This window comes from Elephas maximus, chromosome 18 (assembly GCF_024166365.1).
Source record: "Elephas maximus indicus isolate mEleMax1 chromosome 18, mEleMax1 primary haplotype, whole genome shotgun sequence".
Lineage (NCBI taxonomy): Eukaryota > Metazoa > Chordata > Mammalia > Proboscidea > Elephantidae > Elephas > Elephas maximus.
The window spans coordinates 15,417,180-15,434,073 of NC_064836.1; the positions used below are offsets into that span (position 1 = coordinate 15,417,180).

The 16,894-nt window shown below is 46.4% G+C and overlaps 1 protein-coding gene across 7 annotated transcripts in view; it reads right to left on the reverse strand.

Moving 5' to 3' along the window:
• Positions 1 to 16,038, reverse strand: part of PM20D1 (peptidase M20 domain containing 1) — a 30,749-nt gene extending 14,711 nt beyond the window's left edge. For 3 of the 7 annotated variants that reach the window (XR_007513838.1, XM_049858184.1, XM_049858179.1), the window contains exons 1-10: positions 15,657 to 16,037; positions 13,208 to 13,294; positions 11,498 to 11,730; positions 10,979 to 11,065; positions 10,326 to 10,459; positions 9,932 to 10,051; positions 9,053 to 9,128; positions 8,537 to 8,598; positions 8,206 to 8,284; positions 4,237 to 4,308 (exon numbers count right to left, since the gene is read on the reverse strand). Coding sequence is in view for 6 of the 7 variants with exons in the window: in XM_049858184.1 (XP_049714141.1) it covers positions 4,237 to 4,308; positions 8,206 to 8,284; positions 8,537 to 8,598; positions 9,053 to 9,128; positions 9,932 to 10,051; positions 10,326 to 10,459; positions 10,979 to 11,065; positions 11,498 to 11,730; positions 13,208 to 13,294; positions 15,657 to 15,828 (1,122 nt within the window). In the remaining variant the exon portion in view is untranslated. Of the gene's footprint in view, positions 1 to 4,236; positions 4,309 to 8,205; positions 8,285 to 8,536; positions 8,599 to 9,052; positions 9,129 to 9,931; positions 10,052 to 10,325; positions 10,460 to 10,978; positions 11,066 to 11,497; positions 11,731 to 13,207; positions 13,295 to 15,656 lie in introns of all 7 variants that reach the window. The other 4 variants (XM_049858181.1, XM_049858180.1, XM_049858183.1 and 1 more) reach the window with 4 other exon arrangements.
• Positions 16,039 to 16,894: the final 856 nt, after the last annotated feature.

The following is a 16,894-nucleotide window of genomic DNA, read 5'->3' on the forward strand; positions in this document are numbered from 1 at the left end:
GAAGGAAAAACTAAATCTTCTCCCCAACATTTTGGATAGGTAGGCATTCAGCCTCTGATTGAGCTGTTTTAATGATGAGAACTCATTATCTTCCAAGGTAGTATGTTCCAAAATTTTCCCATAAGTGGAGGCTCCCTGAGACATCTCCCCTTGGCTTTCTTTCTACTCCTTGAACCTCATTCAGAACCAAAAGCACAATGTCCATTCTACTCCAGTGCACATGGATCATCCTCCAGGAGAGACCACATGTCAGGTCACAAAGCAAGTCTCCATAAATTTAAGAAGACTGAAATCATACGAAGCATTTTCTCTGACCACAATGGAGTAAGCTAGAAATCAATAACACAAGAAGAAGAAGGAAAAAAAAAAACTGGAAAATACACAAACATATGGAAATAAAACAACACACTATTAAACTACCGATAGGTCAAGAGAGAAATCACAGATTTCCTAGAGTCAAATGAAAATGAAAGCACAACATACCAAATATGCATAGGATACAGTGAAGGCTGTACTCAGAGGGAAACTTAGAGCAATAAATGCTTACATGAAAAACGAAGAAAGACCTCAAATCAACAGCCTAACTTGGAAACTTCAAGAACTTGAAAGAGAGGAGCAAACTAAGCCTAAACCTACCAAAAGAAAGGAATAACAAAGATCAGAGCAGAAATAAAAAAAATTGAAAACGGAAAAAAAAAAAAAGAGAGAGATAATCAATAAAACCAGAAGTTGGATCTTTGAAAAGATCAGTGAAATGGACAAACCTTTAGCTAGACAGATAAAGAAGAGAAAAGATGCAAATAACCAAAATAAAAGACGAAACAGGGGACAGTACAACAGGTCCCACAGAAATAAAGGGAATGATGACAGAACAAACTTTCCTTTCCATATGGCGGCCTACTAAATTTCTCAAGACTCTTGGTCCTCAGAGATAGGTGCTAGAGACCTATTTATGCCTGGAATACCAGAGAGACCAGTTAAAGGAGGAGAAGGAGGACTTTGGGAGCTACCAGTGTTTCTGTCAGGTCCAGCTTAAGGGCCTGCACACTTGATCCTCAGACCTGCAGGGAGTGCCCCTGAAGCACAGGCCTGGGACACTGAGGGAGAGGACTGCCCTAGAAGAATGGGCCCTGTGAGCTTTTTCCATTCCTCCCTGGCCTAGCGGGGCAGGATGGGCCTAGGGATTTCAGGGGTTTCATCAGGTGGACCAGAAAGGAAAGCCATTGTAGCAAGGGAATGCAGGGGAGGGAAGAGTGCCAGAAGCTGGGGAGATGAAAGCCCCAGCTGGGTGGAAAACAGCCTTGGAAAGGGAATGGAGTTGGAATGAGGCTGGAAAAAAACTGGTGGGAAGAAGCTCAATGAGAGGAATTAAGTGATTTGCTGGTCCCATGAGCCCCCAGAGGGAGGACAAAGGTTGGCACCTGATGAAAAGCAGCAAAGTCCAGGCTCCCATCTGTCCCAGCTCCCCCGAATGCTGGGTGGGTGACTCAGGGCAGGCCATCATCCTGCCCTACCCACCCTGCAATGAGGGGCATGCCTCCCTTCCTGTGTGAGGACAAATGAAACCATCCATGGGGGAGAACTTAGGGAGAAACCAAACCAAAAACCAAACCCAGTGCCGTCGTGTCGATTCCAACTCACAGCGACCCTACGGGACAGAGTAGAACTGCCCCATAGAGTTTCCAAGGAGCGTCTGGTGGATTTGAACTGCCGGCCCTTTAGTTAGCAGCCCTAGCACTTAACCACTACACCATCAGGGTTCCCTTAGGGAGAAAGGACCTCAGAAATCTAAGTATGGCTGATTCTCATTTACCTGTGCCACAGACTCAGGAAACACCACTTGCCCGCACCCTGCTTACTTTTGGAATGTATTGTTCATCTGACAGTTGTTGGTTTGCCTGCTTTTGATAACTTTTTGAAGGATAAGATTTACATTTGGAATTCTTTTTAGCTCAACATGATGCTTAAGTAAGCTGTCATTTCCTACACTTGCTGAGTAAGCTGTGGGACTTCCACCAGCCCTTTAGATCTCAGCTCCAACATCACTTCCTCGACAGCCTGGCCTGACCTGCAAACGAAGCCTGGTTCCTTGTTCATATTCTCAAATAGCACCAAGTTCCTTTGCGTCACAGCACTTGGCACAGTTTGGGATTAGACATTCATTTTTGTAATTTAAAAATTGATGTTCATAGCAGACTGCTGCAGGGCTCTGTCCTGAACCCTCTTGTACTTTGCATGTCCTTCCCCTGGGATCTTAGTGATTCTAGAGTTCCAATTAAGGAGCCCTGGTTGTGCAGGGGTTAACCGAAAGGTCAGCAGTTTCAACCTACCAGCTGCTCCAAGGAAGAAAGACGTGGCAGTCTGCTCCTGTGATGATTATAGCCCTGGAAACCCTATTGGGCAGTTTGACTCTGTCCTATAGGGTTGCTATGAGTAGAAATTGACTCAATGGCAATGGCTAGAGTTCCAACTATGTTGATAACACACCAACCTGTATTCTTTGAGACCTGGTGGCACAGTGGTTAAGAGCCCAGGCTACTAATCAAAAGCTCGGGAGTTCAAATCCACCAGCCACTCCTTGGAGAGCCTATGGGGCAGTTCTACTCTGTCCTAAGGGTTGCTATGAGTCGGATTTGATGCAACGGCAACGGGTTTTTGGTTTTCTGTACCTCTAGTTCATTTCTCTCTCCAGACCTGGGGTATTTATAATCTCCAGACCTGGGGTATTTATAACTGCCTATTAGGAGCCCTGGTGGCACAATGGTTAAGTGCTCAGCTGCTAACCAAAAGGTTGGCAGTTTGGACCCACCCAGCAGATTCATGGGAGAAAGACCTGGCAATCTGCTCCTGTAAAGATTACAGCCTAGAAAACCCTGTGGGGCAGCTCTACTCTGTTACATGGGGTCGTTATGTTGGAAAATTGATTGAACAGCACACAATAACATTAATTATAGACTTCTCAAACTTTTGAACCATTCTCTCTCTCTTCAAACTTAGTCTCCTTTCTGAATTCCCAATCTTGATTAAGGACATCTGCGCCTGGCCAACTACTCAGGTTCAAAATCTTGAACCCACCCTTCCTTTTACCCCACATCCACTTATCTGCCATATCCTGCTGAACCCATCTCTCTCACCTCTGGTCGGTGCCCTCTTCTCCACCCCATATGCATGACCTCAGTCCCGAACTTCATGCCCACTGCCTGAGATGTTGCAGCAGCTTCCTGTCTCTTCCTACTCCAGCACTTCCTCTGCATTGTCATAAGCAGGGGCAGATGACACAACAGGCCAGGTCAGCACGGGCTGGCTTGTGCTGATTTACTAATCTGTAGTGAACAGTTTGACCCATGTGATTGGTACAATCAGCATAAGTCACCCCGTGCCTACTTTGCTTACTGGGTCATCCACCCCTGTCAGGGACTATTTGAAATTTGAAAAGAGGCTTTGATTCTGTAGGAAGGTGCTGTGGGGTTTGGAGAGAGACAGATGCCAGTCATATTTAGAAGAAGAATCTTTGATGTGGTGAAAACAATGAATTGTTCACCACAGATGATCCAGTAAGCAAGGTGAGCACTGTGCTTACCTGGCCTATTGGATAACCCGCTCCTGGTCATTAGCATTGTCCTCCTAAAAGCAAATCTGAGATATTGCTCTCCCACTTGACGACCTTTGACAGCTCTCTCTTGTCGACAGCCTAGAGCCCAGCCTGCTTGGTACAGCACACAGCCTTGTGCCCCAACCTATAAGGCCATTTTCATCTCCCATTGCTTCTCCCAATTTATTCTACTCTTTCACCACAATGAATGTCTTACTTCTAGCAAACTCCTATCTGTCCTTTAAGTCCCAGCTAAAATGTCTAGTGCTCAGAAGAAAGACTGTCTTAACTCTCGGAGGTGGTATCAGACCCTTCTTTGTGGTGGTTCTAGGTAATGTACTCATCCTTAGTTGTTCTAATCACAGACAGCATTGTGGCTAAAACCACAGACTCTGGAACCAGACTGCTAGATACGTAATGTTGGGCATGGTATTTAACTGCTATGTTGCTCTGTGCCTCAGTTTCCTCACCTGCTAAGTGAAGATAATTACAGTTCCTACCTTGTAGGGTGGTTGTGAGAACTAAATAAGTATATTAGAACAGTGCCAAACACATAGCAAGCCCTGGCATTGTAGCTAAGCCCCAGTGCCGAGGGCCGTACCTCCCTGACGCCGAACCAGTCATTGGAAACATACGGTACCTACCTCCTGGACCGTCTGTGCAGGGTGAATCCGGAAGTTGACTACGGCCTGGGCCACTGGGGGGATGACATTCACCTAAAGAGAGAACTACAGTCTTTGATCTGAGCCAACCTCAAGACCGCTGTATCAGATTCCAGGCCAGGAAGAGCCAACCACCCCCAGGAGGGACAGAGGAAGCTGATTTGACCAGGGTCCAGGGTCTAATTTTCTTTAGTCTGCCTCCTGTCTTTTCTGGCCTTTGGCATGTGGTTATGTTCAGAGCTAGAGGGGTATGTTGGTTTTAGGCCAGACCATCATAATTCTTGGTTCTGGACGGAGTCACAGAGAACTGCTCAGAGCAAGACTGCTTTCTCTGTGACTGTCCAGACGTCTCTGTTTAGGTCCTGTGCTGTGCCATTGTAATTCTTCTGTTTGCCCTCCCTTTCTGAAGGCACCAGGACATTTCTGCAGCCTTTGGCATTAGTGTTTACTCAGGACAGGGCACCACAAGCCTCTGCAGGCCCCATCACGGTGTCTGATCCCAGAGGGGGATGATGCTGGTGGTGGTGATGATTTCTCACAACCAGTTGTGAAATCTGACTGTTCTTTGCCTGGCCAGGAAGACCCAGGCCCAGTTGGAGAAGGGACTTAGGCTATGGAGGGGTTTTTCCTCAGAGGCCATGACAAAGCAGACTCTCAACTGTGTATCTTTCTTTGAACTGCTACGGTGCAAAAAAGCACTAGACCAGGGGCAGGTGAACTGCACTGTTAGGAATTAGCTATGTGATTAAAAAACTTTTGTGTGTGCATGTTTTAGGTGAAAGTTAATAGCAAAATTTAGTTTTTCATTCAAAAATCTATACACGAATTGTTTTGGGACATTGGTTGCAATCCCTGCAATGCGTCAGCACTTCCCCCTTTCCACCTCAGGCTCTTTGTGGCCATTTGTCCAGTTTTCCTGTCCCTTCTTGCCTTCTTGTCTTGTTTTTGGGAGTTGCCCATTTGGTCTTGTATATTTGACTGAACTAAGCAGCACATCCCTCAAGTGTGTTATTGTTTATTTTATAGGCCTGTCTAATATTTGTCTGAAAAGTGGGCTTTGGGAGTGGCTTCAGTTCTGAGTTAGCAGGGGGTCTGGAGGCGATAGTCTCAGGGGTTCCTCCAGCCTCTGCCAGACCAGTAAGTCTGACTTTTTTTTTGTGAATATGAATTTTGTTCCTTTGGACAGATATTTTCCTTGTGTCTTTGGGTTTCTTCATTCTCTTCTGCTCCAGATGGGAAGGGAACAATAGCTGTACCTTTTTAGAGGGCTGCTTTTAAGACCCCAGATGCTACTCGCCAAAGTAGGGTGTAGAACATTTTCTTTATCAACTATGTTATGCCAATTGACCTAGACATCCCCTGAGACCACGGTCCCAGCCCTCAGCCCCAGTAACTTGGTCCCTCAAGGTGTCTGGATGTGTCTAGGAGGCTTCTATGACTTTGCCTTTGTCAAGATGTGCTGACTTCCTCTATGTTGTGTGTTGTATTTCCCTTCACCAAAGTTAACACTTGTCTACTATCTAGTTATAGTTATTTCCCCACCCCATCCCTCTCCTCCCTCGTAACCACCAAAGACTGCTTTTTTTCTGTGTGTAAACCTGTTCTTGAGTTTTTGTAACAGTGGTCTCATATAATATTTGTCCTTTTGATATTGACTTATTTCACTCAGCATAATGCTCTCCAGATTCATGCATGTTGTGAGATATTTCATCATCGTTCTTTATTGTCACGTAGTATTCCTTTGTGTGTATGTACCAGAATTTGTTCATCGATTCATCTGTTGGTGGGCACTTAGGTTGTTTCCACCTTTTTGCTATTGTGAATAAGGCTGTAATGAACACTGGTGTGTACATGTCTATTCGTGTGACAGCTCTTATTCCCCTAGGATATGTTCCTAGGAGTGGGATTGCTGGATCATATGGTATTTCTATTTCTAGCTTTTTAAGGAGGCACCGTATGACTTTCTATAGTGGTTATACCATTTTATATACCCATGAGCAGTGCCTAAGAGTTCCAATCTCCAGATTTGTGATTCAGATTTTGTGATTTGTGTAAACCTAGGCTAGAACTTTGCACCGTATGACTTTCTATAGTGGTTATACCATTTTATATACCCATGAGCAGTGCCTAAGAGTTCCAATCTCCAGATTTGTGATTCTGAATAATTATTTTCTTTGAGTCTCTTTTCTCAACTGTCAAATGGGGACAATAATACTCACAGGACTGTTTTTTCCCCATTGCTATCTAGTTAATTCTGACTCATGGCAATCCCATATGTGTCAGAGTAGAACTGTGCTTCATAAGGTTTTTAATGGCTATGATCTCTCAGAAGTAGATTGCTAGGGCTTTCCATTCAAGGTGCCTCTGGGTGGATTTGAACTACCAACCTTTCAGTTAGTAGCTTAGCATGTTAACCATCTGTACCACCCAGGGACTCCATAGAGCTGTTAGGAGGATCAAATGGAGAAACAAATGTGAAAAGTATTTTGGGAAGCACTATTCAAATGCAAGGATACAACACAATGATTTTGGTGCCTACTACAGTCAGCTGGTGAAGACAGCTCAGTTCCAGCTAATACACTGGACACTCCAGTCAGTTATGCCAGGAATTTAGTCCAAGGTACATTCACTTATACCCAATCTAGACTCCAGATTACCGGAGCTCCACTAGGTCACACTGTAGTCTATGCAAATGGTGCTCTCTGAAGTTGTGCTGGTGATACTGATGGTAACAGGGATGGTCTAACTCCCTCGAAGATTTCAGAAAGGCTTATACCCAGGCTAACTAGTGTGCTGGTGGCTTGGTCCTTTTAACAGAGCTGCCACGTAGCGGCCAATCCAACTGGAAGTAGACCAATTTGTTGAAAAGTGATTTTTGGATAAAAATTTATCAAAGTATTAATCCACTCAAAACTTACTTCTATAAAAGTAAACCTCGTATAGAGTTTACAGAATTTATGTTTGCTAAAGCCACCCAATATTTAGTATATTTTGGAAGAGGACGATGTGTATATTTTAAGTGTCGTACATATTAAAAATGTTAGATTTTATAAATAGTAGATGAATTTTTCTCTTTCAACTGAGGGTAACACCAGTTATGTTAAGGGGAAGATGTACTAATCATTCATTAATCTTGTTAGGTGGATAAATCTTTCAAAATACAGGGAGAAATAATAAAAAGATCCTTGGTGGTAGAAAGATTAGTCCATGCAGCCAAAATGCCAGGTAAATGTAAGACATGTTGAATTACATCCTGAGCACAGATCCCGAGACTTACCCCCAGAGAACCTCTCTTCACACTAGTGTAATGGTTTTTTTGTGGGGGTACAGACCTAAAGAACCAGAGGGGGGCATGGACACCTCCCAATGAAATACAGGCAGTCCCTGGGTTACGAACATCTGACTTGTCTGACTTATCTACAACCCGTAGTTATGAACCAAACCCTGTAAAAGAGTTTGTAATAACAATCAGGTGCTACTTTGTGATATGCATCAAAACATCGTTATTATTATTATTACTGTATTATTATGTTAAAGATGTCTTAGTGTATCTGGAAGTGTTTCGTTAACATTTTTTACGCATAGAAAGGTACACTATACACTAAGCCACACATTTGACTACCTGATGGTAGCTATGAACTGTACCTAACTGTTCTAATTAACTACAAATTCAACTTAAAGGCAGATTTAGGAACGGAACTTGTTCGTGATCCGGGGACTGCCTTTACGCACACACACAAGATTTGGCCAGCAATTTCAGAGGGCTTGTAAACCTAGGCTAGAACTTTGCTCTGGAGGCTTAGCCAGCTGACGACCCAGGACAATCCAGCACTGATCCTTATTAAAACCTGTAACCAGAGAAGGAAGGAGGAGGCAGAAGATAAAGCACAGGGAGACAGGTGTGCGTGGGGAGCGAGGAAAAGGTACATGACAGGAACCGGGCAATGTTACCTTGATCCCTGCATTGAACATGGTGAGTGCCGTGGTGGTCCTAACCAGTGCATTGGTTATGTGATTTCTCTCCAGGAACCTAAAGCAAAAGGATTAAGGTCAGATGTTAGAAAGAGTGGTCCAGTGGGGAGAAAGAAGAGGGTTGAAAGATCACTCGCTTTCCTGAACCTTGGACATCTTCAAGACTAGGAGGGATGTCTGTATATGAGTTAGATGTAGTATCTGGTGGTTGAGAGACAAGTGGTCAGGCCCAGTTAAGCCAAGAAGAGGGGACTAGGGAGTAGGTAGGTTTGGGGTTGAGAATGCATGGGAAAGAAAGACCACGATTTACCTTCTTACGAAGGGCCAAAATAGCCACAGGTTGCTCAGGATAATATTGGTGGGGAAGGAAAACTGAAAGAGAAAGTACCAGGTCAGCAGAATTATGGAGGGGTCAGCATGACAGGGTCACTCTACCTATGGCCTAGGCCTCTCTCTATATATCTGCCTTGGGGGCCCTCGGTAGTCAGAGGGCAGCTGGGTTCAGCTAGCAGTCTTTGGGGTGAGGAGCCAATCACCACCTGGCTGGGCTTATGCAGCTGGTTAGAACAATTGTTTAGCAGCTTGGGAAACAGCTCCCAAGAATGCCTGGGTGGGTCAGACCTTAAGGGCTCAGATAAGCATCAACATCACGGCCCAGAGAACAAGCCAGATCCCGCCTCTTGACAGCCACCAGCTGGGAATGGGTGGGAATGGAGAGTGTACTAGTCAGCAGTAGAGGCCTTATATAACGCTGGAGGTTAGTTCTCTGCCACTCTTGCCCCCTTTTTCACAGCTGACCAGGAGTATGTGATACTCCATCCCACACCTCATTTGCCAGAAGCTCTAATGTTGTCTTCAGTGGCCCGTCTCCAAACATGTTAGGCAGTGGTGTCTGCTCCAGTCTGGAAGAGAAATGGTATTCTCAAGACTAACCCAATCCCAGCCAAAGACCAGCAGCCCAAAGGAGAGAAGGAAGGCGAAAGGAGGAAGATTCGACAAGACTGGCCGGGAGGTCTCCTATTCTAATCCTATCACCTCCACCAACCCAACCATTCTGAATATCTCAAAGCACCAGCAGAACCACCTTTACTCCACCAGCAGGAGGGTACCCTGTCCACCAAGTGTGAGTTAGGATGCCCTGTCTCCCCCTTCTCTGGCTTCCTGTGTGTCCACACTCACAGCCCTTCCACACTGCAGCAGAACTATCAGCCTCCTCTGCTAATGGTGAGTTCCTTGAGGACGGGGATTGTATCTGTTTTGCTCACCACTGTATGCCTATCACCTGGCACAAAGCCTTGGTCATGCTAAATACTCAGCTCAACAGGTGCTGACTGAACGTGCCTCTCCTTTCCACTTTGTGACAAGAAAACAGAGCCAGAGGTGAGCTCTGCTGCTCCTCACCCTACAGTTCACCCACACCAGCAGCCCTTATTTACCTTTGCCTTCCTGCTAGGGCAGGTGGAGGATCTGGACAGTTCTACTAGTCATTGCCATTGTCAACTCTAACTGCTTTTCTGGACTCTGGATGACTTCAGCTACCATATGAATGTATTGAGAGATCATCTTCTGGCCCCTAGCCCTTGCCTGGGTACTGGTGTCTCTGTCCCGTCTGTAACCCCCACTATAGCTACCTAGCCCAGCTGCAGGGCAGGAGGCTTAGCTCCCCAAACTCAAAGAAGTGGGAAAGTGCCCAGGAGCTGCTTACCGGCTGACGGCGGCTGCGAGGATGCCAATGCTCGTCTCCTTCTGAGGAGCTGAAGAGTGGCCTGGAGTCACATTGACTTGCAGCATGAGGTTAATGCTGCCTTTCTCTGCGACTGCAATCCTGTCGGATCCGAGACAGCCCTCCTGACTTCCTCCCAGCCAGGCTTATCCCATAGGCCCAGGGGCCTACTGGTCTCGTGGTCAGGGTCTGGGAGGTTGGCTACATGTTGCTAAAAAAATTTACACTAGAGGAGAACAGGAAGGGGGAGCTCAGATCCAGCCGAAGATTGGGGTGAAGAAGGCAGGGGTGGTTGTGTCAGCATGACTTACAGATACCAGCTGGGGTCATCTCTTACACGGTGTGAGAATCCCTGCTAAGGTGAGGTGTTACTCACTGGGCAAAGGGCTTCTTGACGTTGGGAATGAAACCATCGAGGATGAAGCCACCTTCATCCACAACGAAGGCTAGCTGGACGCCCCTTGCCTGTAGCAGGGTTGAGATCTTCTGAGCCCCGTTCTTCCCCGATACCTGCAGACATTGAACCCAGGCCCACAGTCCTTCTCAGCCTGTTCTCCAGCCCCTGTCTACGGGGCAGGGCCCTAGACAACCCTGCCTCACAGGATCTTGGAACGTCGGAGCTGGAAGGGTCCACCCCCTCATTTCACAAATGAAGAAACAGGGACATAGAAGCTGAAGTGACTTGCCTGGTGTAAAAGTAAGTGGCATCACTGTAAATACGACAGTCATTTAACCCCTGTTCGGCCCCCTTCCCGTCACACCAATGTTTCTCAAGGTGTAGGCGATGGATCACCATTCTCAGAACTCATCAGGGAGTTCGTTAAAAATTCACATCTACTGCACAGGGCCTGGAGATCTGCACTTTGGGCAAGATCCTCAGGTAGTCCTGGCATACAGACATGCAGAGAAGTTTGCAAACCACCACAGCACATCATGGAGACCCCGAAGCTGGAGAGCAAACTGGACTAGGGTGAAGTACCCCCACCCCATGAGGGCCCAAGAGGTGGGTATACGGTGAGGAGACTCTACCTCCTCATCATGGCCCAGAGCAATGAAGAAAGGTCTTTGGGGGATGTAGTCCCTGATCAGGAGGAGCTCCAAGGCCTGCAGGATTGCCTGGGGGACAGAAGCACAATGGAAGAGGAGAAAGGCTTATTTTCTAAGTAGGAGTACCAGGGACTGAGAGACCTGCAGCTGCCTACAGCAGGGCGGGTGAGACTAGTATCAGAGACTCTCTTTAAAGAGGACAAATTCAAATGGCCCCAGGGGGCTGGCTGAGGGGAAGCAGAGCTCTGCATAAAATTCTACCCCTGGAGAAAAGTATAAACTTATCAATGTCAAAGCTGAAAGGGTCCCTGGAGATCATCTACTTTAACCCCTACTGCACAGTTGAGAAACTGAGGCCTAGAAAAGGGAAGTGACAAATGGCTGGAACCTAGGTCTCCTGGAGCCAAGGTTCTTTCTACCGCAACCTCCCGCCTCCCAGGGGTCAGCCACCCTGGGTTGATCTTCAGGGCCCCAAGGCAGAGGGAACATATGGCTTCAGACCATTACAGAGTTCTTGTTGTCCAGCGTGCCCCGACCCCAGATGAAGCCATCATGTTCCAGCCCAGAGAACGGGGGCACCTTCCAGCCTTCTGCAGGAGCAGGGACCACGTCAATGTGAGCCAACAGCAAGTAAGGCTGCAAGCTGGGGTCCGAGCCTTGGACAGTGAATAGGTGGCTGTACCCTCCCACAACTTCATGCTGGATAAAGCTGGTGCTGAACACTGTAGGAAAAACTAGAGGCAGGGGGATGAAAATCAGGGAGAGAAAGCCAGGTTTAAGTTTCTTCCAGTTTAGCTACCATTTGCTGCTCCCCTGTCCCCCCGACCCCCCCTTTTTTAAACAAGTTCTAATTCCTGAGTTTCCTGGACCATCTCTGAAATTCCTCTTCCCCATATTTTCATGCACTCTTACTATGTAATAATATATGTAATAATATGCATATCAAGACTCCACCATTAAGATAGTCAATATCTCAAGATCTAGCTTGGTCTGATCTATAACACGTTATCACAAGTACAGTGTACAGAGCTATGCAGATGAGGGGTGTGGCCAATTTTGAATACAGTTGGCTCCAGTATCTGAATTACTCAGAATCAAACATGACTCATATATATATATATATATATATATATATATATATATATATATATATATAATCAGAGATATTTTTCAGGGCTCTTTTAACAAAACAAGACTCTTACTGCATGCTATATGGAGATAAAGATTATTCCATCTAGCAGAAGGCCATACTTTTATGCAGAGGTGTGAATGTTTCCAGGGTTAATTATTAGGTAACAGGCAAGTCCTAACACATATGGCCTCAGATACATGGAAGAAAGAACTCTGATCTCTCACTGGGCTTTGCTGAAAGAATCCACATATACCTCCATGGATAGCTGAAGACAAAAAACCGAAGAATACGCTTTTATCTTGTCAGCCAGGTTATCTAGTTAATTATCACTGTATATTTATTTCCTATTCTTATCTCCTATTGCTTAGTAAAGACTCCCAGCCTGGCTTCAGCTTGGTTACTGGGAATTAACCCCAGATCCGCTCTGTCCCAGAGCATTAAAGAAGGGGGCCTTTTATTGCCTCTAAGCCAGCTTCTCCCACTTTGGAGAGGCTGGTTTTTATTTGATTTAGGAAGATGGCTTCACTACTCTTCAAGGAGTGGTGAGCGGTTCCAAGACGCCTTTTACCCCTGACCCAGCTTTCCTCAGCTCTGTACTCTATGGGTGCTGGGGGCGAGGGGAGAAGACTGATGTGACAGCTCAGAACGTTGGCTGTTACTGATGAATCTGGAGTAGGGCCTAGGTGGGTGGAGCGTGTGTATACAGAGGTAAGGATGGGAGAAGCATGGGGCAGAGTTCTGGAACCTTGTACACGTAGAAGGAGTCCCTTCTACCTTTGTGATCATACATTTATTGACTGACGCATATACAGGGCAAAGATTGGGAGTGTTCAAACTCTGACCCAATAGCTATGCACCTCAATTCTTCAAAGGGGGCATCTCTAGGGTTCACTCTGTCTCCATGCTAACGCCTAGGTTCTCCCTCCTGTACTTCTCCATGACGTACAAAACTCAAAGAGGCCCACGGGAATTAGGTGGTTCTCTGGCTCAGTCACAAAATAAACTTCTTTAAAAGAACCATGTTTCCAGTGCTGCGCCTACCACCTCTTGCTCCCAGTTTGTGGTGGACCATATATTACCTTTATAAATGTATTCTCCAAACTCAGCCAGGGCTGTCGTATTGTAGTCCTCGGAGGTGAATGACACTGTTGGGATCTGGATGGCACCTGTCAGAGTCAGACAGTCAGAGATGGAAAATTAAAGATGGTAACAGCCACTGGTTTTTCTGCAGTGTTCTGCTGTGTAAAGAGCTCCTTCACATTCATTATCTCACTGCAGAGGGCATAGCATTCCTGAAAGGTAGGCATTGTTGTTTTTCCTAATTTGATGAGGAAACAAGCTTAGAGAAGTTAAATAAGCTGCTCGAGATTGTTCAACAACAAGCAGCAGTGCTGGGATTTAAACTGTTGTGGTTAGGCATTTCGGCTGCTAACCAAAAGGTCAGCAGTTTGAATCCACCAGCTGCTTCTTGGAAACCCTATGGGGCAGCTCTACTTTGTCCTATAGGGTCTCTATCAGTTGGAATTGACTCGACGGCAATGGGTTTGGTTTTGGTTTCTCCTGGTTTGGCTCAGGCTAATATGATTCTTAAAGAAAAATAATGTCCAAGACTTGGAGGAAGTAGACTTGGACCTTGGCCCTGGGTAGTCAGAGCAAAGATGAAATATCCTCCTAAGGTTTCACTCTTTGCCTCTGAAACCACCGTTCCCTTCGCTGATTTCCAATTCCATCATTCTCCAGGAATCCGCTGTCTTGGGTACCTTCATCAATGAGTGCGTTCTTTGGATCTGAGGTTCCTGCGCTGAGATGATCCCAGACCGAGGGAAGACTGATGACAAGGACCTTCGTCCAGAGCCAACAGAGAGAGAAAGCCTTCCCCTGGAGATGGTGTCCTGAATGCGGACTTCTAGCCTACCGGACTGTGAGAGAATAAACTTCTCTTTGTTAAAGCCATCCACTTGTGGTATTTCTGTTATAGCAGCACTAGATGACTAAGATGATAGCCATCCGAGAACACCAAAACCAAACCAAATCCACTGCTGTCGAGTCGATTCCAACTCACAGCGGCCCTATAGGACAGAATCGAACCACCCCATAGGGTCTCCAAGGAGCAGCTGGTGGATTTGAACTGCTGATGCCATGGGTCAGGCATCAGGCTGGAGGCTTCTCTTGACTTGTGTAGCTCACAGGCTGACAAACCCAATATTGGCAGCCAAGCTCTTGACCACAGTGCCTTCAGGGTTCCTCCAACAACACAGTGGGACAAAATGCACCTGGACAGCTTGACGTTGAAGGAGAGGCTCTTAAAGGCAAACTTAATTCTATACTCAGATTTGCTAAGATCAACTCTACATCACAGCCCACCATATAGATGGGGAAGCTGAAGTTCTAGAGGCAGACCCAAGATCGCAACTCAAGAGTTCCAAGCCATGTTGCTATAACGCCCCTACTCTAGATTCTGGTCTTGTTTTTGTTTTCTTCCATGCCAAGACGTTCTGGTGAGCTGCAGCCCAACACCTTTCAGAGGAATATTTATCCTATGCTTTTGGGAGAGCCCCGCCTGCCTCTGGGACAGCTCATGCACACTTTATATTCAATCACAGGAGTTAGCTTTGGGTCCTGGCATTTGTCTGCGCATGTTTACCTGGCAGTTTCTCTTATCCATTAGGAAAACAGAGGAAAAATACTGAAGCTACTCCCAGTGTTGAGGAAGGATCCTATTATCTCACAGGCTCTAGAACTCAACAGAAACTTCCCTCTTTCCTCCGGTTAAACGCAGATTCAGAAGGTGAATGAGTTTTTAGTCTTGTTTAGAGGTCTAGTGGAGAGCTGTCCAACCAGGAGGAATTAGGAATACCCTACACCCTAGGATCACCCCTCTCTCCCTACCCAACACACCCTTCTTAGAGCCAGATGGAGCACAGTGGCTCCTACCCACTAAAAACCCACTGCCCTCCAGTCGATTCCGACTCATAGCCACCCTATAAGACAGAGTACAACTGCCCTGTAGAGTTTCCAAAAGGTCAGCAATGGCTCCTACAGGCAGTAGATACTGTCACCCGGTGCTCACTTTTTTGCTGTGGGGGCCTGGGGGGGAAGATCATTTAACTGATCTGAGACTCCACTTCCCTCTCTCAATTTCCCTTAGACAAGACTAAGATCATTTAGCCTTAAAATACTACAGAGATTTAACAGACTTGAACATTTTCCAAAGTTACAAGTGCCCTACAGATAAAACCAACCGTAATAATCGAGGCAGGTAAGCAGGGGGTAGGGTGGGCGACAGCCATACCGAGAGGGGCTACGCAGGGAGCGCCCAGAGTCCCCCGGAGCCAGGTCCGGGGGAGAGTGGCGTCCCCCAGCCAAGCACGAGGTTTTGGAACCGGGGCCACGGCTGGCCTGGGGTGGTTTGCTGAGCTCGAGCCTGAGTAGTGGACCCTCTGCGGAGGGAGGGAGGAATCACGGGTTGACCCGGGGAGGCAGGAACACGCATCTGCGCAATGGTGGGCGAAGGGGACCCACGTTCACCTTTCAGCGCCTCTTTCATGTCCACGCGCTCCTCTTCGCTGAACTGAGAAGAGATTCGCGACGCCGCCCCCTGAGGCTCCTTGCCCCGCAGGCCCTTGGATCTGGAGAAGGTGGCGATGCCTAGCAACAGCACACCTCCCAGGGCCAGCAGGTACACGCACCTCCGCGCCATGCTTCCCTCCCGCGCCCGCGCTAGCCTGCGGCTGGAGGTTGGTACTAAAGCCCAGACCACTCCGCCTTCCGGGTCCGGTCACCGCTCCAAGTCCGGCGTTCTGCGTTAGGCCCACCCCATCGCCAGACTGGCCAGCCTCTGCTTGGCTGGGGTCCTGTCCCCGAAAGACCTTTGGGGTGTTGTGGGCATTTTTCCCCTGGAGCGGAACGCTGTCAGAGCAAAGGTCAAGCAGATCCCCAGCCGAGGTGCAGGTCTCGTCCGCACGCGATCTGCTTTGAGATCCTGGTAAATCGCTTGCTATGTATATATATAAAAAACAATAAATCAAGTTAAAGAAAAATGAAATGAGTGAAGCTTATTAGAGCTCATTCTACTTATTGCTTTTTCGGAAGCTTAGAAGTTGACCACCATTCCCTAGATTCCGTTGGGCTTTCCTGGCCCCTGGCTTGATTTCATCTGAAATTGAAACAATAGCGTTCTGTCTGTAGATACTGCTTTGAAGCACCACCTCAGAGGGTTTGCTCCTGTTTTGGAATTTTCCTGTAAATGTTTTTGATATTAAGGTTAACATTGTATTTTTGCAACTCTAGCCAAATACAGTGACTTAAGAACGTGTAGAAGAATTACTGTAAAATAAAGAGAATTTTGATGCATTAATAAACATTCAACAAACTGAAATTTCATAACCATTCAGAGTAGAGGTTTATTTTTTGGGGAAAAAAAATCTCTCTTACAAAGCAAATATAAAATTAGATTTCTTGGAGCCAGAAGAAACTGTTTCTTCCAGATCCTTTGAGGCAATTTCATCTGGCAGTACTATCACATTTTAGGATTTTCCAGAAAGTTCAGCAAGTGTTATACGGTCAGTAGTACCAGACAGCTACTTGTGACCAAAGCTGCAGACACAATCCCAGTGTTTGTCAAGGTTCAGAGAGGGAGCGGTTTGCTCTAGCCTTTTCACTAATCCTTCTTAAAAACAAAAAATAAAACCCAAAACCTACAATCATGTAGTTACTTTTCAATATTTACTAAAAAAAAAAAAAAAAACCATTATAAATTACTTCAC